Consider the following 24,212-nt stretch of genomic DNA (forward strand, 5'->3'; position numbering starts at 1 on the left):
TATAACTGTCCCTCCCAATCACCCCCCTTCCTCTAAAAGAGAGTGTTCCTCACCTGTTCTCAGTTCTTGCCTATGCTTTTGCCATGGCTTGCACATCCTGAATGGCAATTCTCTGCTATTCCCAAATCCATTTTTACTGGTAAGATAACTGATGGCTTTATTTTTATGGGTAACACTCCTAATGAGTAGAAAAATTGGCATTTACCAAGATGAGTAATTAATCATAAACTGCTACATAAACTTCAGAAGTTAAAGACATACAGTTAATTCCTAATCTGTTGTGCAGATTCCTTCCTGCTGTAGATGAAAATGTGTACTATAGGCTTTATATTATAGAACGCTTGGTGGTGATCTTGATTCCACTTGCTAAAAATAAGTTACATGATAACTATTTTTCAATACAAATGCCAATAATTAAGACAATTCATATCTGTTTCTGGCATAAAAACCTATACAGAATTCAGAAACTAGGGACTTCACCAAAAGAGATTATTTTTAAATATCTGAGTAATTTTGGCTTTGGGGAGAGAGAGTATATATGTACAGTGATTTATTAACATATATCAGCTTTCAGACTCTTTAGAGTAAATGCTTCTTTACTTCATAAGTTGAATTTATATTTTACCATTTGTTTAAAAGGTGGAAATGAGCTTAAGTATTCAAAATGTGTTTAGAGTTCAAGACATTCCTTCCATAGCTACTTGGCTACTAATTTTTATTTCCAGCAATTATGTTAAAAGAGTATGTAGAAAAAATTTTCAGCCTCAAATGCAAGATCCAAGATGTCAAAGAACTGGTTTGTATGTAGAACTGTTTGAAGTGGAAAGTAGAATCTGCATGATTCAGGAATGCAAACAAAGAATTATAAGATTAGTTTCCCATTAGGAATTCTTTATTCTTCTAAGATATTTAGCAGGTGCACTGAGATGTAAAGGGTGCTGTGTGAAGTTTCCTTTGACCTTTACATTTCAGAAGAGATGAGGCCAGAAGAGGAGTCTTACTGCAAAAGACCAAGACATGTATTGGCAGGGTTGGCTTCTCCATCCTTGGCTCCTCCCTCTTCCTTTGAAAGAATTCCATTTACTTACGGGGCCTGGGCACTACACTCCCTTTCCTTCCGCAAAAAGTTTGACAGCTTCTGCCTGGATCACAAGGGCTCATTTCTCAAGCCAAGTTTAAGGCAAATGGTGTGAATTAAGATGGGCATGGGGATGGCAACTTCAAAAAAAAAAAAGGACTAAAAAGACACCTATTTTCCTTTCACAGTTAGAAGAATGCATAGAGAATACTCTTGCAGGTCACTGAAGAAATTAATTAGTTATCCAATAATTCATTATCTTGATCAGCTGAAATCTGACTTGCTCAGCAAGTAATTCACGTAAGTTTTGTGAGTAGAATTGCATTAAATCCTCTCTATATATCTGCTTCTCTCTCTCTCTCATCTCATTTGGGAATTCTATTATCTCTAGTACCTAGAGTTAGTCCTTGAAGTTAAGGTACTATTTAGAATTATTGAAAAGTTAATGCACCTTCATGAGTAGCTATTAGTTCAAAAGGATTAATGTGGCTCTTGAAACACCTACTTTATTCCTCAAGGAGTAACTTAGACCCTGGGAAAAAAAAGTCCAATCTTTTTTGGAATATTATTAAGACAAGAAAGACTCCAGGAAAACACAGTAACTAAAAGCCAAGTCAATACAGATCTTAAACTATTATAACAACTGGTAATGGCGTCTCACAATTGCTGTAATTTTTTTCTATGATGAATGATTACATTTTGATAAAAGAACTCAATTCACCATTAAGCAATTTTTCAGGATGTTTTGTTTCGGGGCTAACCATACTCATCTCTATCACCAGACCCACTGTGTACATGCAAGCCAGTTGTCAGTCATCTTTCTCGATCTGTTCCTACTTATATCTCTCCCCATTGGTCCCTGGAGTCCTTTTATAGAAACAATGTTACTAAACGCTGATCAGGTTGTTCCTCGAATCAATACAGCACAAGTTAGCAGATACCTAAAATGAACCACAACTGCCAGCCTCCTTGGTACCAGCCCCCTCTGTCATTTCCCACAGGAACCTACAAAACCTATTGTAAATCTTACTTTTAACTTCTAATCCCTTATTGGCATTTTTAGGATTTTATAGTTTATATTGCATAAGCTTGGTTTTATTTTGGGGGGGTTGGTTTTGTTTTTACTTTTACTTGCCTGTCTGGGTTTTAGCAGCTTTTAAGGGAAGGAACAAGGGAATCTTCCTGTGACTGGTAGGAAATGAGAGCGCTACAATGAGCTGATAACATTTTTTCTTAAAAATGATTCTGGTTTCGACTGATAAATGTTAGGTATGCAGTATTAGGTAGGCATATGATCCTTGAAGTTCACTCTGCTTTTTAATAGCATATTACAACACTGGGGTGCCTGGGTGGCTCAGTGGATTAAAGCCTCTGCCTTCAACTTGGTCATGATCCCAGGCTGCTGGGATCGAGCCCCATATTGGGCTCTCTGCTTGGCGGAGAGCCTGCTTCCCTTCTCTCAGTGCCTGCCTCTCTGCCTACTTGTGATTTCTGTCTGTCAAATAAATAAATAAATAAATTTTTAAAAATAAAGCATATTACAACACTGAAACAAATGTATTAATATTTTATATATTAGCTCTAATGGAATATTCTGAAACACTTTCAGCCAAATGCTTCTCAGTATTTTTAAACAATAGGGGAGATCAAAGGAGGGAAACAGCATGTCCACTCATCTTTAATTATTGGTCCTTACGTGAATGAAGCTATGACCTGATTGTCTTACAACAAGCCACACTCACTTCTTCAATCAACAGTTCCAACAGTAAATGTATCCAGGCTTCTAAGACTCACAAAAAACTGTAAATATAACTTAAATCTATAAATAACTTAAACTTTAGATGCTTGCTCATTTCATCTATGAATTTTTTTTTCTGTGAATCTTCTTCATCAAAACATGCCAATACAGTAGTTTTCATCCAAACACATTCATTCAGTTCAACCCCTGATATAGGGGGAAGTGGCACTCTTGGTGGTGTGCCAATTATACCGAGTTACAACTCATTAATTAATTGCATGGCTTTCAAAAATTAAAATAATATGTTCTTAAGGAAAATAATTAAATCACAGTCATATTTCTGAAACTTGAGTACTTAATGATTGTTTACAATAATTAACTGCTTATGTCCATGAGATAAGAATTCCTCCTTCACAGGTAGGCAAGTAAAATGAACTAGGGAGTATGCCGACTAAAATGGGGTGATCTTACTGTGTCCCAAAGGACTCACATGTCCACTCAAAGGCTAAAGTTAAAGGGTGGGTATAGGCAAGGTAGAGAGGGAACCCAGAGAACACCGCTGGCCAGGATGGCCTACATGTCTGCTGGGCACAGAATGAGTATACACACTCCTTGCCAAAGTAACCTTCCTCTCCCCGAACATCAAAGGTGGGTGAGAGCATTAAAGGTGTCTAGAAATATCAGCATTAGTATATCTCCATGATTGACATCAAAGAGCAGTAAAATTCTTGAAATTTTTAAAGCTTTTATGTTTTGTTTGCTTGTTTTCAACATTTTATTGAGGTATGCTTGACAGAAAAAGCTGTATAATATATACAACTCAATGAGTCTGGAGATGAGTACACACCCTTCCTGCCCCTTTATTATTATTACTTGTGTATATATAGGTGGTAAAAACATTTAACAAAAGATACACCCTCATAGAAAATTGTAAGTCTCTAATGCAGTATTGTTAGCTAAAGGCACCATACCATATATCAGATCTCCAGACTTACCCTGCACAACCAAAACTTTCTACCCTCTGTTTCTGTTTTATTATTTTAGATTCCACATATAAGTATAATCAAGCAGTACTTGTTTTTCTGTGTCTGATTAATTTCATTTAGCGTAATATCCTCCAGATCCATCTATGTTGTTGCAAATAGCAATATTTCCCTTTTCCTAAGGCTGAATAACTTCCCACTGTAATATGAACAACATTTTTTAATTTATTCATCTGTGGATGGACATTGAGGTTGTTTCCATATCTTGACTTTTGTGAATAACGCTGCAATGAACAGAGGAATGCAGGTATCTCTCTGGGATCCTGTCAATTCCTTGGGGTAAATACCCAGGAGTGGGATAACTGGACCGCATGTAGTTTTTTAATTTTCTGAGAAACCTAAATATTGTTTTCTGTAATGACTGTACCAATTTGCATGCTCCCCAGTAGTGTACAAAGCTTCACTTTTCTCCACATCCTTGTCAACACTTTTTTCTCATTGTTGTTGTTTTAATAAGTAACATCCTAACAGTTGTGAGGTGATAGCTTATTGTAGTTCTGATTTGCATTTTCCTGATGATGAGTGATGTTGGGTGCCTGTTGGCCACCTATATGTCTTTTTCAGGTCCTTTGCTCATATTTTAAACCAGATTATCAGATTTTTTTTTTTCCTTTTGAATTGTAAAAATTCCTTTTATGTTTTGGATATTAACCCCTTATCAGATACATGGTTTGAAAATATTTTCTCCCAGGATACCTGGGTGGCTCAGTGGGTTAAAGCCTCTGCCTTCAGCTCAGGTCATGATCTCCAGGTCCTGGGATCAAGCCCCACATTGGGCTCTCTGCTCAGCAGGGAGCCTGCTTCCTTCTCTCTCTCTCTCTCTGCCTGCCTCTCTGCCTACTTGTGATCTCTCTCTCTCTGTTAAGTAAATAAATAAAATCTTTAAAAAGATTTTCTTCTCCCATTCTGTAGGTTACTTTTTCCTGTTGTCGATTGCTTCCTTTGCTGTGCAGAAGCTTTTTAGTTTGATATAATCGTACTTAATTTGCTCTCATTGCGTGTGCTTTTGGTGTCATAACCAAGAAATCATTGCCAAAACCACTGTCAATGAGCTTTTACTCTCTATTTTCTTCTAGGAGTGTTATGGCTTCAGATTTAATGTTTAAGTGAAACAAAACATAAAAATTTGACTCCCACAAATGGGAGGATAGAGATATGTTCCTAATAAAGAATATGTGTAACCTCTAGGAAAAAAAACAAAAAGGAAGAAAACAACATCCCCTTAGATGAAGCACATAAGAGGTAATGAAAGCCCAAAGTAATGTGATTAAATATGTTCCTGACTTGATGTGTTAAGCCTATTCATGTATTTAACAAGAATTTTTTAAAATGCCTCTATCTGTACAAGACTTTTATCCCCTTGACTACATTCTGAACTTTTATTGTATCTAAGCTCTAAAACTCTGACCTGGTGAAGTTGCTAACATTATTTCAAGAACTGAGTAGTAAAGCATAAAAATATATTTTATGACATCATCATATTCTTGTGGAGATTGTCTATTCTTTTTTACCCATTTGAAGAGAACTTTAAATGTCCACATCAGGGAAGAAGGCCACCTTAAGAATACACTCATGTTGGATTGAGATTTTAATAACTGAAATGTTTAGAAAATGAAGAAGACATACTGATGAGAAAATGATATCACAGGAAAGTAATTTTAATGAAAAGGTCTTAAAATGCCCATTGTCTAATAAGCCATGCAGTGGCAAACATCAGACTTGACAGAATCTGATGCTTTTTTAAAGATTTTATTTATTTGAGAGAGAGAGAGAGCATGAGCAAGGGGTCAGCAAAGGGAGAAGGAGACTCCCTGCTGAGCAGGGAGCCCAACTTGGGGCTTGATCCCAGGACCCCAGGATCATGACCTGAGCCGAAGCAGTTGCCAGATCATATAGGAGACTTTAGAAATAAATCCCTTGACAGTCATTTTTAAAAACCTTCATTCATTTGTCTATGACTTACTATGGACATTTTCTTGACTTGGTTGTGCAATTTGTTCTGAATTAGACTACAGTTAGTTTGATGTACTCTATAGCTACACAGAATCATCAAATATAGATATATATGTTGTTTTTGTACTTGAATTCACATCTTTTATATAGTTTTGTATTTTACTTTGACTATGTTTTTAGAATTACACCAGAGTTAATGTATATAATTTAAACTGCTTAAAACAAAACAAAACAAAACAAAAAATTAAGTTGGGCTTTATTGATGAAGACTTTTAAAAGGCTAAAATTACATTTTTTATGTTTAACCATTCTCTATACATATACATTTTCCTGTTCTAGTGATACTTTTGTCTTGCAATTTTGATTATGTTTTGGAAAAAATTTTATTTTACCAAAAAAATTTCAATAAAATACCCTGAATTTCTGAAGCTATAATTATTTTTTAAAAAACCGAACTCTTAAGAATAAAATAAGTTTTGAGTTAATTATGAAAGTAAGACTATAACCATGGCAATATTATAAAGAATAATAAAATAGTAAAAAATATCTGGAAAATTACTGTCATAATCTCAGTCATTAAGTTGACTCTAAAGTCAGGTTCAGTTCCTGGCTTCACCATCTCCCATCATGTAACAAGATGTTTATTTTCTCAAATATAAAATAGGAATTGCTTTGCTATTTGAGAAAGAAGCAGAAAAGTAAGCCAATATAAAAAAGTCTAGTAGAGATATTTATTTTGTAGGGTATGTTCTGGATTCTGGGTTAGATTTGGTCTAATCACAACAGATTCTACATCTATATTCTCTGCATTAATCATCGAGGTGGCAAAAGTTCCATAAGTATGAAAGATTTTATATTTGTTATTCTATAGACTATGGCAAGAAAGTGGGCCAAGAAAGTACTTAAGTTCAGCAGGTACTGAGGTTTAAAAAGGGGTTCTTCTTAGCCCTCTAATATTAAGAAATCCAATTAGCTAATCTGCCCAATGTTTGCTTTACTGCCTCCTGCTCTTATACTGGGTCTCAACCCAATGGTCACCAGCCCCAGAGTGCTCCTTCCTGACCTCACAGCCAGAGCTGCCTGCCCTCGCCCCATTGTGTACTTTATTTTCTTCATGGTGTTTATTTTGATGTCAAATTATCTTACTTTTTTGTTTACTTAGTGTTTATCCTTGGTCTTTTCTCTCTAGAATGTGAGCTCTCTGAGACCGGGAGATCTGCCTTACTCATTACTGTGCCTAGAAGAGCAGCTGGTGTATAGTAGGGACTGAATGAATGAAAACAGTGGCTGAATATGAATCACTTAACAGTAGGTTTGCAGTGTCATCACTGTTCTCTATGGCTGGAGTCTGGGAGCTGGAGGTGGATAAAATCTTACCTAATTAGATGCCCACCGTTGTTCCCCAGACACCTGTCCCTATGTCACGGAACAATGAAGTGCCAATACCCTTACAGAAATGGGGGCCTCTGCCCCGATCCTGCACTTTAAAGGGGGACATGTATCACAAGTGCACTCCCCCAAATGTGTATTAAAGCATATAAGAGATGCTTTACCACTTGGGATCAGGCCCACAGCACTGACAGCGGCATGATCCATTAGCCTAAATATCAGTCTGATGGGTAATACTGTACAGGCCCTAGGAAAATGCCTCTTCACCTTGTGTGCCTATGATATCAATCAAAAGGGGGCTGTGTTTGAATTTAATAAAGTTTTATTTTTTTCCAGTATCAGCAATAAACACCGCTTTAGAGTATGAGAATCTGAGTGGGAGACTTTCTCAGGTAAGTGGAATGAGAAATTAACTCACTTGACAAAACTTTACTGTGGGATGGTTATGTATGCAATAGATTCTATGGCATGCCAAAAGATTTCCCAGGAATGCTATCTTTTTTTCCTTTTCCTCCCTCTTGTTCTAATTCCTGACTCAAGAGACCTTGGGAAATGAGGCAGTACATTTCAGTGTGGAACACAGCGGGCATGTAACTTTCTACAATATGGAACAGTTACTCATCCATACATCACCAGCCCATCCACAGAACAGATACGTGTAACAATAATTAAATTCGGTTCTGTTTTACATTTTGCCAACTTTCTATTTTGTCATCATGAATGTATATTTTTAAGATGAGATGATAGCACATATTTTATTTAACAATTTGCTCACTTGATTTATAGCCTTAAATATTTAGACATGTGGTGTGTGGGCCTCCATTTGGGCTCTTGCTCTAAGATCTACAACTTTTAGAGACAGGGTTACAAATGGAGAGAATGTGCCCACTCTGAATCCCTCTTCTGGTTACTATTACTGCATAACAAATTCCCCCCCAAACTCAGCAGCTTACAACAACCATATTATTATGAAAACAGTTGTATCCTATATCAGGAATATAGAAATTCTTTGGCTGGTTGCTTGGAGTGTCTTATGCACTTGCAAGAAGATGTCAACTAAGCTCTGTCTTTCTCAAGTCTTGGCCAGATTGGTTATCCAAGAGGGCTCACTCTGATGACTGACAGTTAAAGCCATCATCTGGGAGCTGAGCTGTTAACCAGAGGCCTACCACATACCTCTTGAGCATAGCAATCTCAAACCTCTTGGATTTTACAGGGAAGCTGGCTGCCTTCAGAAAGAGTCCCAAGAGCACCAGGCAGAAACTCGTGGCATTTTATGACCAAGCCTTGGATGTCACCTATCACATAGTCACAAAGTGTGCGCCCTATTATAGGAAGATGTCACAAGCCTGCCCAGATTTAAGGGGAATGGAAACAGACCCACATGGTTCAATGGGTGGCGTGGCAAGTCCCCATTCTTCTTAGGTCATTTTCTTAGTCTCCTATAGGGACGGGAACTGACCTTGATCTGTTGGACACTGCTTTTTGTACCCAACAGCACCTGTGTTGGGTGTGTGCAGTGAGGCCCACTGGTGACTGAGCAGTTGCCTGATTTGAGGACACACTGATGACTGTGTAGGCTTCTGTTACTCTAGCACAATCAGCTGCATGGCTGAAAAACTGATTTCAAAATTGATGTTAAAAAAAAAAAAACACCTATTTCCAATATAGTGTTTCCTTTGTTTTATTAGGATGCTACAAAGGGTACAATCCAACATCATTATACAAGTATATCACCTACCTGAGAAAAATGACTTAAAATAAAAGTATGATACTATGAGCTGGATCACTCACCTGATATAAGCTAAAAATGAGCAGCTCTTGTGTAACTCAGAGATTGAACAAATAAAGAAATGAATATTTTCATAGGAAATAAAAAGAATTGCCAGCAGTTGTGTAAGAACATTGTATAGTGTATCAGAAATCTTTTGGTTACACATGACAGATATCCAAATTCTAATGGTCTTAAAGCAAAACGTGGGGGAGGGAGAATAGTAGGGGACGTAAGAAAGATTTATTTGTTTATGTAATGGAAAGCTCCAAAATGTTGCTTTCAGGTGAAGCTTGATCCAGCAGTTCAACAACGTTACGAAGAACTTGCCTTTCCCCATAGTCTTCCACATGACTGAATGTTCTTGTATGGCTCATTGGTAATTTTTTTTTAAGATTTTATTTTTTATTTGACAGAGATAGAGAGCACAAGTAGGCCAGAGCAGCAGGCAGAGGGAGAGGGAGAAACAGACTCTCCACTGAGCAGGGAGCCTGATGTGGGGCTCGATCCCAGGACCCTGAGATCCTGCCCTGAGCTGAAGGCAGAGGCTTAACCCACTGAGCTACCCAGGCACCTCATTGGTAATTTTTAAAATTTGTCTAGCTCTCACTATCCACTCCTAATCAGAGCTTACTTTCCTTTCGAAGAATAACTGTGTTTTTAAAGATTTATTTATTTATTAGAGACAGAAAGGAAGTACATGCGTACACACACATGTGGGGAAGGGGCAGAGAGTGAGTGAGCAAGAGAGAATCTCAAGCAGACTCCACACTGAGCATGGAGCCCAATGTGGGACTCAGTCTTAGAGCCCTGAGATCATGACCTGAGCCAAAATCAAGAGCTAGACACTTAGCTGACTGAGCCTCCCAGGTGCCTCTGGAGAATAATTGCTTAATTTTAGTGAGAAGGATGCCTGGGTGGCTCAGTTGGTTAAGGGTCTACTTTTGGCTCAGATCATGATCCCAGAGTCCTGGGATCAAGTCCTGCATCAGGCTCCTTGTTCAGCAGGGAGCCTGCTTCTCCCTCTGCCGCTGCTGCCCCTGCTTGTGCGCTCTTTCTCTCTCTCTCTCTCTCTCTCTGGAGATAAATGGGTGGAATCTTCAAAAGAAAAAAAAAGGAAAAGGTAATTTCAGGCACCTATCTTGCTTCTACTGAAACTGCGAGAAACAGACTTCACCCCTTTCTGTGCTCTTCTTGAGCCCTAGGCTCACAAACAGACATATGACTTAAGCTTAATCAGGTATATGTTCTCTTTTGGGACTTTAGATCTTGACCATGGTCCAACAGGGAGGAGCAGAAACAGGATGTACCAGAATCTGTAATAAGCAACTTTTCTCTGCTTTCCAGCTCTGAAGCATAGTCTTTGCTCCTGCCCACTATCAGGCCTGGTTCTCCATTTATCTAGTCAATTCTTAGAGCCCCAAAAGCATTCTCCCTCACTTTGGATGCTTAGGTCCTACTGCATGATTGCCAAAGCAGTGAAGACTTTTTGGGCATGGCCTTGCAGAGATGAACTTCCCTTTTCTGGGTCCCCATGACCCTGTGCATATCTTTTGATAGGCCCTTAACACATTACACTACTGATTTATCCTTCTGTGTTCCCTACCAGACTAAGAGCTCCCTAAGAACAGGGGTCTTAGCTTACACTTAGCCCAGTGTCTGATCAAATAATGTGTTATCAAATAATGTGTTAAAATAATCAAATAATCTATTTGGAGAGAAAAGACATGCTTGTATTAAATGATTCTAAAATTTAAGGCAGTATATTATTAAGCAGGAAGCATAAGCGCTCTTCACAAAGTGTAGAATTGTCTGAAAACATCATTTTTAGGTTGTTTTATGAGATGTTATTGCATCTTCTTTGTTTCCCACTAAAAGGAACAAGGCTTCCTTCAAGAAATGCCTAGTTTGGGGCTCGTAGTTGGCTTGTGGTTTAAAGCCTCTGTTTTCGGCTCAGGTCATGATCTCAGGGCAGGGAGCCTGCCTCCCCCTCTCTCTGCCTACTTGTGATCTCTGTCTGTCAAATAAATAAAATCTTTTGAAAAAAAAAAAAAGCCTAGTTCTAGGGCTGAGGAAGGAAAAAATACAAGATGAGCCTAGAACATCTGCTTGTACTGGAAAATGAAGAACCACAAAAGAATAAAACCAGTATTTCCACAACAACAACAGCACAGAAGCCAGATTGAGGGGGTTTCCTCTGGCCCAACTAAATTGGAGCATAAAAATAAATGATGATAATAAGGATTATATCCCATTGATTAGAATAGGAAGTCATGAGTCCACAGAGATATAAATAAGTTAATGTATAAATTGAAAGCTTGAAAGAGTAAGATATTTAGATAGTTTCAAAGTACCTTCACACAAAATGCTTATAAATTACAAAGGGGAAATTTTCTGGAGAAAAGCCTTGCAGGCAGCACCTTAATCAAGTGACCAAAATGAACATCATCAAAAATGGGACAGATTGAAATTAACTGATAATGCTCAAAGAACACCGCAACATTTTGTGACATTCCTGCTGAAGATGCATAAACTCTACTTGGTTATGTAGAGATGTCAGACAACACCCAGACTGAGGGTCATCCTACAAAATAACTGGCATGTAGCCTTCAAAAACAGTAAGGTCATGAAAGTGGGGGAGGGAGGGGGAAGACTGAAGAATCTTTTTAGACAGCAGGAGACCAAAGAGAGATAATCACTGAGTGTAATACAAAGCATCATTGGGACAATTGGTGAAACATAAATGAGCTGAGAATTAATGGTTAAAGTGTTTAGGTTAACTTCCTCACTTTGACAGTATACTCTGGTTCAACCGGAGAATGCCCCGTTAATAGGAAACTCTCACTAAAGTATTTAGGAGTAACAGGTCATCAGGTTGGCAACTTACTCTCAAAAGTTGCAGGGAAATTTGGGTGACTGGTGGCTCAGTGGGTTAAGGCCTCTGCCTTCTGCTCAGGTCAGGATCCCAGGGTCCTAGGCCCGAATTGGGCTTTCTACTCAGTGGGGAGCCTGCTTCCTCCTCTCTCTCTCTCTGCCTGCCTCTCTGCCTACTTGCGATCTCTGTCAAATAGATAAATAAAATCTAAAAAAAAAAAAAAAAAAAAGTTGCAGGGAAAAATAAGTTCTTTGTATGGGTACTTCCAACTTCTCTGTAAGTTTGTGATTGTTTGAAAAACATGTACACAAATCAAGATTTACCTTCAGTTTAGTAAATGGTCAGCTGTACAACGTAGTCTGAGGAGCTGCCCACAGCCATCAGCAAGTTTCCATCTGTATTTATCATTCTGTTTTATTCTTATTAGAACAATATGTGTTTCTGTCACACAGTTATCTATTAAACTGTGAATTCTATAAAGTCAGAGACTCCTTCTATTTAACTCACCATTTCATGTCTCCGATGCCCGAAACAGCCCCTGGGACACAGAAGGCACTTACGAATAGGCACTGAATGAGTGACTGAACAAATGAATGGGAGAACAGACTGAACGAAGCAGCTTACACTAGAAGAAGCATGGCCTTTGGAATTAGAAAGATCTGAGTAAACTCCCATCTCTCGCATTTCCTAAATGTGCAGTCCTGACCCCATTGGTCAACTTCTCAGCCTAGCTGAGATAACAGCCAGACTACTGGATTTGAATCCTGGCTTTATGACATCCTTGGATGGTCTTGGGTAAATTGCTTCTGTTTCCTCATCAGTGAAATAGCCATTAAAATAATTCCCCCACTTCACTGGGCTGTGGGGCATGGTATGAGTATTTATTACATTATCTGGGCTTAAGTCTTCAACTCTAAAAAGGGATTATTACTTCCAGGATTGTTGTGAAGATTAAAGGACCCTCAGTAAATAGTGTTGATCACAAGAACATCTGTTATCAAATTACAGTCTTATGAAGTAGGGAGAACATCCCCCTTTTATAAAAGGAAGAAAACCTAATGACACAAATAAGCTGAGTGACATATTCAAGATCGGTACCATCGAGTAGAATCCAGCTCAGATACAAACACATCTCTCTGGACCCAAGATTCATTCTCCCGTGTCACGAGTTCCTTTAGTGATGATAAAGGGCCCCTGTTAAACTGAAGACGTGCTTGGGAAAGATTGCGATGACGGATCCATCCATGTTTCTTAAACGTTAGTGTGCAACCGGATCACATGCAATTCTTGTTCAAACACCCCACAGTTTCTGAGTATGTCTGGGTAAGGCCAGAAAATATTGAGAACCACGGTTAGGGAATTATTTGAGAGCCAGCTTAGAAAACAAGGGAATGCTGAGGGCAGGAGACTGAAGAGATCTGAGAGGTAACTAGAGGAAAAGGAAGGTCAACTTCAGGGGCTAAGAGGAGATGGGAGGTTTCTGCCACATGGTATCAAAGCACCTGATCAGGCGTTAGTTCAATCTGTACCCTTGGTAAATCACCTTCTCTGAGATAAACTGGACCAATTCATCAAATGCCAGAAACTACCACAACTCACGTACAAATACCTAAGTTGAGTAGCTCTAAAACTATTTTTATAATTGAATATATAATTTTGAAACCTATCAAAAAAAGTCTCCAGCACTCAGATGGTTTCACTGGAGAATTCTAGAAAAACATTTAAATCTCTACAACCTCTTCCAGAACATAAGAGGGAATACTTCCTGATTCACTTTATGAACCTGACATCAAAACCAGACCAAAAAACAAAGAAAGTAAAAAAGAAAGAAAGAAAGAAAGAGAACTACTGAACACTATCAAAAATATAGATGTAAAAATGCTTAACAAAATATTAGGAAACAGAAGTCAGCAATGTATAAAAAGAATTACACACCATGACCAAGGGGATTTATTCTAGGACACAAGCCTAGTTCAATATTTGAAAACAATCACTATAGTCCAGCACATTGACAAAGTAGCGGTGTTGGCATCCAGAGGGGTCCACTGAGCCATGCCTGGGATGAAGGTGGGGCCCAGCAAATCTGGGGAAGAGAAAAACATGGACTCTGTATACATGGCTTTTGTTCGAACAAATCAAGTGCTACACTCCCTGGGCAGCTGGTGACTCCGAGGTTGTACACCTGATGCTTGTCTGTCTGTGAGCCGGGACCACTAGACACGCAGGGACAAACAGGGGAAAGGCTGGCTTGAGGCTCCAGGTACTAAATGAGACAGTCCAATTCCCCAAGGTGAGACGGATGCCAAGAGTAGGATCCAAGAGCAAAGAAGAGGAAGAGAATTTGGAAAAAGTTGGCAAGTCCTAAAATGAAAAAACTCCCAGCTGCTTCTGACATTCAGCACAGTGTACACATCACACATCATGGCTTTCTGTGCCTTGCCTGAATGCACTCGGCCCTCACCATTCCAGTAGCCAGCACAAGCTGACACGGTCCCACTGCCTCCTGACTGAGGGACAGCTCTGCCTGAGAGTTCTTGCCCTGTAGTCAGCGTAAGTGATAGGGAGTTAGCAGCCCTTAGTCGAGGAAGGATGGGGGTCAGGATAAGAGAGGGGGGGAAGCTGGAAGATAAAGACTCCAGCTCCCCTGTCTCTAGGAAGGACAACTCCAGCTGTTCTTCACAAACTTTCGTGTGCTTATAACTCCCATGAGAGGCTGAATAAAATGCAGATTTTGATTCGGCAGCTGTAGGGTGGGGCCAGAGAGTCTGCATTTCTTTCTTTCTTTTTTTAAGAATATTTTATTATTTTTTATTTTTTTAAATTAATTTTTTTAAGATTTTATTTATTTATTTGACAGAGATCACAAGTAGGCAGAGAGGCAGGCAGAGAGAGAGAGGAAGGGAAGCAGGCTCCCTGCCGAGCAGAGAGCCCGATGTGGGGCTCGATCCCAGAACCCTGGGATCATGACCTGAGCCAAAGGCAGAGGCTTTAACCCACTGAGCCACCCAGGTGCCCCGAGTCTGCATTTCTAACAAGCTCTCAGTCAGTGCCTTTGCTGCTGGTCTGGGGACCATACTTGGATTCCCCTACCAGTGCTCTCTACACTTTTCCCCCAAACAAACTGTTTTCACATTTCTTTTTGGAGGGTGTGCTCTGGGAAAATTACCTTTTTCTATCTCCCTTCTTGGTGTTTTGTGTTGTTTTCAGTCTTCTATAAGCCTGACCACTACCTTGCAATGTGACCTAGGGCAAACATTTCATTTCCTCATCTCCAGAATGAGAGGGTTAGACTGTCTAGTTTCCTTCCCACGCCAACATCCTAAAGAAGTTCTCATTATTCTAGTGATTATCATACTTTTCACACTCCTCCCGATCTGCTTTCCTGCTCTTGTGCATGACCTTTAAAAAAATCAAGCTGGCTTCACATTCTGCTCATCTTCAAAAGATGTCTCTAAACAGAAATGGAAAATGGAAGCCTTTTCTTTAAACATAATAGCAAAAAATCCTTGACAGATAAAGGATACAGCAAATGTTCACACATGCAGATGACATTTTCATTGTGTGGGAGAAAAAGAGACCATTCACAAAAACATAAGAACAGTAGTTTCAGGCAGAGGCTGAAAATGAAAATCAGTGAGAAACCAACAAAAGATATGAAACCATAATCAAAGGACATCTAAAGAGGAGATAACACACATAAGAAAACACAATAGTGAGTTTGTGAACTTGTCTGCTTTTGGATCAAACATCCCTACACATACATACGCAAATACAAGCTGTCCCCTTCCAGAGAGTCACTCTGGAGAGCTGCCTTCTCATACCTAGGCTTAAAACATTTTGAAATTCCTCTAGTTTAAAAGAAACCAAGTTAAAGAATATATACGTAATATTACCATTTTAGGCACCATTTTTTTTTTAAATCCAAAATGAGAAAACCAACATAATGCAACCCCTATTTCTGGTAACAATAAATTTTCTAAACTATCAATAAATGAAGTTCAAACACGTAACCATCAGTTATTGCTGTGTAACATGTAATCTCCAAATCACAGGGTATTCAACGAGTGGCTCTGTCTCAGGCATGAGTCTGCATGCCTGCTGGGTAGCTTAGCTTCTGGATGCAAATCTGCAGGTTGGCTGGGTGGTTCTGGAATAGGTGAATTCAGTATAGTACCTAGATGCTGCTGGAGAAAGCTTTCCAGGCATATCATCTTCCTGTGGCTGGGGTCACGTGTTGCTTCGGAGGACTAGGGTTGGAAGTGTTACCCTCTTACCTCCCCATGTTCCAGTCCAAAGCAAGTCATGTGGCCTAGCCCAACATTAATGAATGCCCCCCATTACGTTATTCGTGGACAGAATGAATACATGTTCAACAATACTCTAATCTGCCAAAAAATGGTATTCAGAATCCTAGAGGTGTTTTCCAAAGAGGGCTGATATAAATACTATTGCTGTTATTGAAATAAGACTATAATTGCATGTAAGGACTGTATTAGAGGCAGGAGTTTTATTTTGTTTTGAAAAATCCTTTTTATGCTTCTATGCTTTTTATAAAAAACGAACTTAGTGTTTGCCTAACAGAGCATCCAAGTTTGATTTATGCTTGTATGGGACCGAAATCTACCCACAGAGTATTCTAAAAGTTGTTAAGTCCATGTTGCCGTCATTCTCTTTCATATAACCTTCAAAAGAAGAAGCAAGGGGCGCCTGGGTGGCTCAGTGGGTTAAGTGTCTGCTTTCGGCTCAGGTCGTGATTTCAGGGTCCTGGGATGGAGCCCCACATTGGGCTCTCTGCTCAGCAGGGAGCCTGCTTCCCCCCTGCTCTCTCTGCCTACTTGTAATCTCTGTCTGTCAAATAAATAAACAACAACCAAAAAATCTAAAAAAAAAAAAAATTTTTTTAAAGGAGAAGCAAAATGAGAAGAATCTCCATTCTGATATCTCTAGGCTGGGGCTTGGCAGGCTGCAGAGAGACAAAACCTTGCTGGAGTCGATTAGGTTTTGTTGTAAGCTACTCTGGGCAGTCATGATCCCTGAGTTCAACCCAGATGATCCTATTCCCTTAGCTGCCGCTATGATGTCAGTGGCAGGTCTGACAGATGGAGTCCTCTCTCCAGGCTTCCCTCTCTTCACCTGTAAAAGCTCTCCCAGGGGCAGCCAGCCCTAACAATACAGGAACTGGGAATGTATTACATACTGGAGGTTTTCTGCTGTCACCATTTCCTTAATGAGAACTGCTTTGTAAAGTCACTGATTTCAGCTCTAGTAAGTGTAACAGCTTTTATGTGTTAAGAGCTAAGAATGAAAATTCTCATTTAATAGTCTAGATTTTGTCTTCTGTAAAGATGAGAGTGTCTTGGGATTTGTTAGGATCATTAATAGTGAGGTGACAGTTTCTAATCTTAAATTCTCTAGATTAAAACCAAAAGATTGCCTTTCTCTGTCGAGTGACTCTAATGTGCTGGCAAACAGCAGTGTGTGTGTGTGTGTGTGTGTGTGTGTGTGTGTGTGTAAACCGCCCACAAAATTTAGCGTGTGTTTGGCAGAGGGGGTAATTTTGTAACAAAACGATAAATAACAAAGGATTTGGGGGAGCTATGATAACATCCTAAGAATCAAAAGGTGTATTTTGGGGGCGCCTGGGTGGTTCAGTGGGTTAAAGCCTCTGCCTTCAGCTCAGGTCATGATGCTGGGGTCCTGGGATTGAGCCCCCCCAGCGGGCTCTCTGCTCTCTCTCTGCCTGCCTCTCTGCCTACTTGTGATCTCTATCTGTCAAATAAATAAATCTTAAAAAGAAAAAACAAAACAGGTGTATTTTGAACAAGGGCTTGAGAAGTGAGCGCCTACTCTACCTGTCGGTCAACAGCCAGGTGGGGGAAAGGGTAGTCCAATACTCAAAAGCCGGCTTCTAAAGCCAAAGTCCACATTCTCTGGACAGCTTTTAACTACTCAATCCTAAACCTCCCTCCGCAGTCTTGGGACGGGTGTTAACCTCACAGCTTACTTACCAAACACCTGGATCCGCTCAGCCAGGCACGTGCTAAGAGTTGCGTCCGTGACCTCATTTCATTCTTTCCACGGTCCTCTGTCATAACCACTGCTCACCTCCCCTCACAGTAACAAACTCGGACCGTCCCCAGCTTTGCCAACCTCGGTGACCCCGGAGTTGGCTGATATCCCTGGCACCCCAGATCCCAGCTCCCCGTGCACCTGGCGGCCAGCAGGGAGCGGGATTCGGGGCAGAAGGGGCAGGCGGCGCAGGTGCCCTGCGGGGCGGGGGCGGGCTCAGCGCGGACAGAACCTGCGGGACGCCGGCGGCGCGGGGGGCTTCGCTGTGGGCTGGGCCATGGAGCGCCCGGCGCCCGGGGAGGTGCGCATGAGCCAGGCCATCCGGCCCGCGCACGCCAACTCGCGCGGGGAGCTGAGCGCGGGGCAGCTGCTCAAGTGGATCGACGCCACTGCCTGCCTGGCGGGTAGGGGGCTGCCGGGGGGTGGTGCTGTGGGGCTGGAAGGGGAGCGCGAGAGGCCGGGAGGCCCGGGGGCGGGGGGGAGGTGGCGGGAGTGGGGGTGCCCGGCGCCCCTGCGGTGGTGGGTGCAGGGCGGCTCGAAGTGGTAGGGGGTGTCCGGGAACTGGCGCGCGGGCTTGGCTGTGGGGATGTGGGGTGGCGGGAGATCCCCAGGCCCGGGCGCCGGCCGACCCACCCCAGTGAGGGGCCCACGCTCGAGCCCCAGCCCGCACCACAGTTGCTGGAGCCGGGATTCTTTTTTTTTTTTTTTTTTTAATTTCTTTTCAGCATAACAGTATTCACTGTTTTTGCACCACACCCAGTGCTCTATGCAATCCGTGCCCTCTCCAATACCTACCACCTGGTTCCCCCAACCCCCACCCCGCCCCTTCAAAACCCTCAGATTGTTTTTCAGAGTCCATAGTTTCTCATGGTTCACCTCCCCTTCCAATTTACCCCAACCCCCTTCTCTCTAACTCCCCATGTCCTCCATGCTTTTCGTTATGCTCCACAAATAAGTGAAACCATATGATAATTGACTCTCTCTGCTTGACTTATTTCACTCAGCATAATCTCCTCCAGTCCCGTCCATGTTGCTACAAAAGTTGAGTATTCTTGAGGAGAGAGAAGGAAGGAGAAGGTCTTTACAGTTGTGAGCCCCGGGCAGCGGGGAACTTGAAGGACTGAGCTAGTGCATCCAACATGAGAATGACCCAGACCAGTGATTCTCAAACATTTTAGCCTTAGAACTACTTTACTCCAATATATAAGTGAGGACCCAGAGAGCTTTTGTTTATGTGGGTTACTTTTTTTGATGTTGACTATAATTTAATTCATGTAAAAAGAACAAGAATAAGCCCATGACATACTTTTGTTGAAAAAAAAAAAAAAAACCCTACATTTTCAACAATGATGAAAATATACTTAGAGGCATGGTACTGCCTCTAAGTGGTACTGGTTTACGTTTCTGCACCTCTCTTTAATGTCTGCTTTGAGAGGAGACTACTCACTTCTCATACTGGCTGCTGCATTCAGTTTGTGGCTACCACACCTTTATTTAAGCCTTGTCTCAGGACATTTGCACCTGCTTCTTATTTTACTATTATGCTCTTCTTTTGGCCCTTTTTTGTCATTATATCTCAGCTTAAATATCCTTTCCCCAGAGAGGTCTTTCTTGGCCACCTGCTTTAAGCAGTTTGATCACAACGCCCCTTTTTTTCCCTTCATGCCACTTAGCAAAATCTGTAATTATTTTGTGTATGGATCTGTTGTTCACCTCTTTATTTCTTGCCTGGCTAATTAGCATGTGAACTGAAGCTAGTTCTCCAGTGCTTAGTAAGCTCTAAATAAAAACCTGCTTTTATGGATGGGTAGGTGGGTGACGGATGGGTCCAGACCTTGGAATCTCATTTCTAAAATGAAGTCAGACTTTGCATATGGCACTTAACAGACTCAGCAAATGTACATTTTGAAGGAAAATATGTTAGGATAAACTACTAGAGCTGGAAGGAACTTAAAATCATTATCTTAGGACTCTTATTTTACAGAGGACAAAAGTAAAGCACAGATGATTACAGAACCCTGCTTTTCTCACCGAGCATCAATAGGGTTTGTAATCCCCCGTGTGTAAACCACCCACAAAATTCAGTCACATATTTATGCCAATCTGCTTGTTTGTTTTCTGTTTGTTGATAGGTCTGTTTGGTTTCTGTCTTAACAGTTTTTATCAGTATTTGAGGTCGATTATAATTACATAAATAATGGAAGCATGAATATAAAATTAATTCACATCTAAGAGAAGTGTAAAAGTCATTGAGGTTGCTAATAATAATGATGCCTTTTGCCAAGGCAACTGAATATATTATGTGAATCTTGCAGTGACTTTTAGTTATCTCACTTAGTGCCTCTGTCCTGTAAAGGATAAACAGTTGGCCTCCTGCACTGCCACAAAAATTTCTTGGGAAATCCAGACCACAGATTGATTCAATTGATAACCAGTTAACTCTGATAACCAGATAACTCTGGATGAATGTTGTAGATTACTAACAATACAACATTAAAGAAACCTTTAATATACCATTGGTTTGGACACATGGAGATAACCTGTGTTCACCACCCCATGGTGAGAAGCACCACATAAGCAAGAGACATCATTTAGCCAAGGTGTAACAGAATCTGTGGCCGAGAAATGTTGCACCATAGTGCTTTCCTTTATATAATAAGGATAAAGCAAAAACTTATTTTCCTGGCCAGAGTTCCTTATTGACCAACACTTTTTTACAGCCACTTACTATGATAAATAGTGATCATATAGTCATAACCCTCAAGGCACAGCCATGACTCCCAGGCACCGCTAGACTCCAAAATATCTTCTCAGTATTTTCAGAAAGATTTAATATGTTCACTATTATTTTGGCATTAAATCTCATTTCTGTCAGTAGCCCCATTTTTCTAGTTCCTTAAACCTAGAGGACTAACGTCATATCTGAGGCATCCTCCACTTTCCATATCCACTTCTTATTTTGAAATGCCACAGACTCTTATTTCCTTCTGTTTCATTTCTGAATCTTTCCCAGGATTTACTCTCTCAGGAGTGGCATGCAAGCCATCCAGTTGGGCAGGTGAGAAATCTAGGAGTCATCCATTCTTGATATCTCTCTCTACCTGGCTTTCCCCCCTACACATTCAACCCATGAGCCAAGTCCTGTCAATGTTACCTTCAAGGAATCACTCAAACCCACCCATTTTGCTATGCTCCCATTACTACCGCCCAGGCCAAGCTACCGTTATCCTTCATGTGAACTTCAGCAATGACTTCTAAATTGATCTTCTCCGTTCATTCTTGTTTCCTCTCCACCCCACATCTGAAGTTCTTGAAGGTGCTAATCTGATCGTATCATACCTTGTTAATCTTCCCTGTTGTCTTCCTTATTAAAGGCTGTAATTATCTAGCATGGGAAGTATCTCCTATCAGAAAAAAAAGTTATATAGGTAACAACTATAAACTCTGGAAAAAATCATTGAATAAAAGCTACTTTTGGCAACTAACAAGTGAACAAAAGCAGATGTAGAAATTTGGAAGTCAACACTTAGAAGAAGAGAATGGTACTATCTAACTTTGTTTCATTTTTTTTTTTTTAATGACTTTAAGCCTGAAGAAAGACTCCATTTCATTGCCAACTAAATTTCTGATGGAAAACCTACAGACTTGCTTATTTGAAGAACCAGAGGATTTGGGGGAAACACAGCTACTGAAATGTGAGGAGGAAATTTCAAGAAAGGAGTGAACCAGAGAGGCAGCACCCTAAAATCTATGTTTTTTTCTCAAATCTCTGGTGAACCTTGAATTATATATGCATAAGAGAAACTCCAACCTTCCTAGATAATGCCAAAAGAACTAAAAAGGGCTATCCCAATCTCTAGGAAGACAAGAGTTTTATAGTTTGAGTTTAGTTAACTGCTTACTTGGGAAAAAAAAAACAACAAACCAGTACTGTTCAGAGGAACATGTATGAATCCATGATTTATACAGTGTATCACTCCTAATGGCTATGATACAGTCCAAAATTACTTGATATACAAGGAGACAGGAAAATATGATGCATTCTTTTTTCTTTTAAGATTTTATTTATTTATTTAACAGAGAGAGATCACAAGTAGACAGAGAGGCAGCCAGAGTGAGAGGAGGGAAGCAGCCTTGCCGCTGAGCAGAGAGCCCGATGTGGGGCTCAATCCCAGGACCTTGGGATCATGGCCTGAGCTGAAGGCAGAGTCTTTAATCCACTGAGCCACACAGGCACCCCAATATGATGCATTCTTAAGTGAAAAGATAATGGAGATCAATCTCTAGATGACCCATGCGCTAGAATTTAGGCTTCTGGGGTTATGTAGCAGCTATTGTAACTGTGCTTGAAGATGTAATAAAAATTATGGTCTAAAGAATGAAAAGATAGTAGTAGAGAAATGGAAACGAAAAAAAGAACCAAGGGGCACTTGGGTGTAACATGCTTGTCATTGGGGCCCCAAAAAAGAGGAGAAAAATATGAAGCATAAAACAAATATTTAAAGAAATAATAGCTGAAAATTTCCCACATGTGTTGAAAGACATACATTTACAGATTGAAGAAGATCACAGGCTACCAAGCAAGATGAATACTAAAAAACTCACATCTGAGTACATCACAGGCAAACTATGATGAAAAGAAAATCTCGAAAGCAGGCAGAGAAAAACACTATGCTATACCTAGGAGAATGGCGCTTAGAATTACTTCTGACATTATCAGAAACATTGGAGTCCAGAAGAGGTTGGACCAGTATCTTTAATAATAATTATAAAAGTGTCAACCAAGAACTTCAAGGCCCTGTGCATAGTCTATTCTCAACCAACCCTTCAGCTCTCCTTCTTGCTTTCTGCATTTTTCCCCAAAGATTTTATTATTTATTAGAGTGCATGCTCAAGTGGGGAGAGAGAAGGACAGAGGGAGAGGTAAAGAGAGACTCTCAAGAGGCTCCATGATGATTGTGGAGCCCAAGTCAGGGCTCAATCTCATGACCCTGAGATTATGACCTGTGTTGAAATCAAGAGTCAGGTGCTTAACCAACTGAGCCACCCAGGCACCCCTCTTGCTTTCTGCATTTTATCTTCAAAGACTTTGATCAGGATCTTTGTATATGGTGTTCCCTCTGCTCATTGTGTTCACCTTTTTTCTGTTCTTCCTCCCCAACACATCTATTTCCGTCTTAATCATCTTTCAGATCTCTGCTGAAGCATCCCCTCCAGGTGCATCTTCCTGACATCCCATCTATGCCTGGTTTCTCTGTTACGACTCCCATAAAAACCATGTTTTCCTTAGGGCACTTAATTCATTTTGTTATTACTTGTTCATTTTATTAATCCCTGGCTTCTCCACTAGACTCTGAGAACAGAGATCATGGCTGTTATATATTGCCAGCCCCTTACATAGATGCTAGCATATCATGGATCTTTAGTCAACATCTGTTAAAGGAATGAATGAAAGGAGATACCACCACTTTAATCAATCATCATCTCATACCTGATCACAACCATTTAGCTAGTCTGCTACTATTCCCAGCTTGTCTCAGCTTCTCCACAAAATCAGTAATAGCTTTAGAGTTTCTCCACTTTTATTGGTGAAGAAGGACAGTCATTGTATGGAGGAGAGTCAAAATCAAAAATCAAGAGCAAGTTTGTCTTATTGAACTTATAGATGACACACTTGTAAACAAAATAAAAGAACTGCATAGAAACACACGTAAAAATTGTGGTCCTATGTTGGTTCCCCATAGTTTTGTTTTCTGTTTTTAATTTAATGACCCTTAAAAGTCTATAGTGTAAACTGTAAATTGAGCCTCTGAAACCCATATCTAGCTAAGCACTTCTCTGAAGAGTGTTCCTTGACTGCTCTTTTCTGAGAGTTCCTATTGCTTCTGTAGTCAAATCTACTATGTAGAAGAATGGAGTTGATATTTCTAAGCCTAAATTTCCTCATTTGTAAAGGTAAACTAAAAATGGTACCAACCTCATGTAATTGACATCCATAAATACACAACTCAGTGCCTGGTCAATAATACATGTTTGATAAATGGTAACTATTATTATGATAATGTTTGTTCATGATCCCAATCTAGTTTAATGCTATATATTATATATATATAACACAAATTATAATATGACATATAAATTATATATAGTGCTATATATAGTGACAAAATTTGTATTTATATATATATATATTCACTATATATAGTGACAAAATATGTAGTTATATATATATATAATAGATGCTTGATATATATAATAAAAATTTAGCCTTGCTGATTATTGCCCTTTAGTTATCA

At 40.1% G+C, this 24,212-nt stretch overlaps 1 protein-coding gene across 1 annotated transcript in view; it reads left to right on the plus strand.

Annotated features, from left to right (window-relative positions):
- Positions 1-17,646: 17,646 nt before the first annotated feature.
- ACOT12 (acyl-CoA thioesterase 12) overlaps positions 17,647-24,212 on the plus strand; it is a 48,707-nt gene continuing 42,141 nt past the window's right edge. Inside the window, exon 1 of the mRNA XM_045074540.1 lies at positions 17,647-18,320. Coding sequence (XP_044930475.1) covers positions 18,194-18,320 — 127 coding nt within the window. The 5' untranslated portion in view covers positions 17,647-18,193. The remainder of the gene's footprint in view (positions 18,321-24,212) is intronic.

Source organism: Mustela putorius, unplaced genomic scaffold, assembly GCF_011764305.1.
Source record: "Mustela putorius furo isolate JIRA1106 unplaced genomic scaffold, ASM1176430v1.1 tig00537350_pilon_pilon_pilon, whole genome shotgun sequence".
Lineage (NCBI taxonomy): Eukaryota > Metazoa > Chordata > Mammalia > Carnivora > Mustelidae > Mustela > Mustela putorius.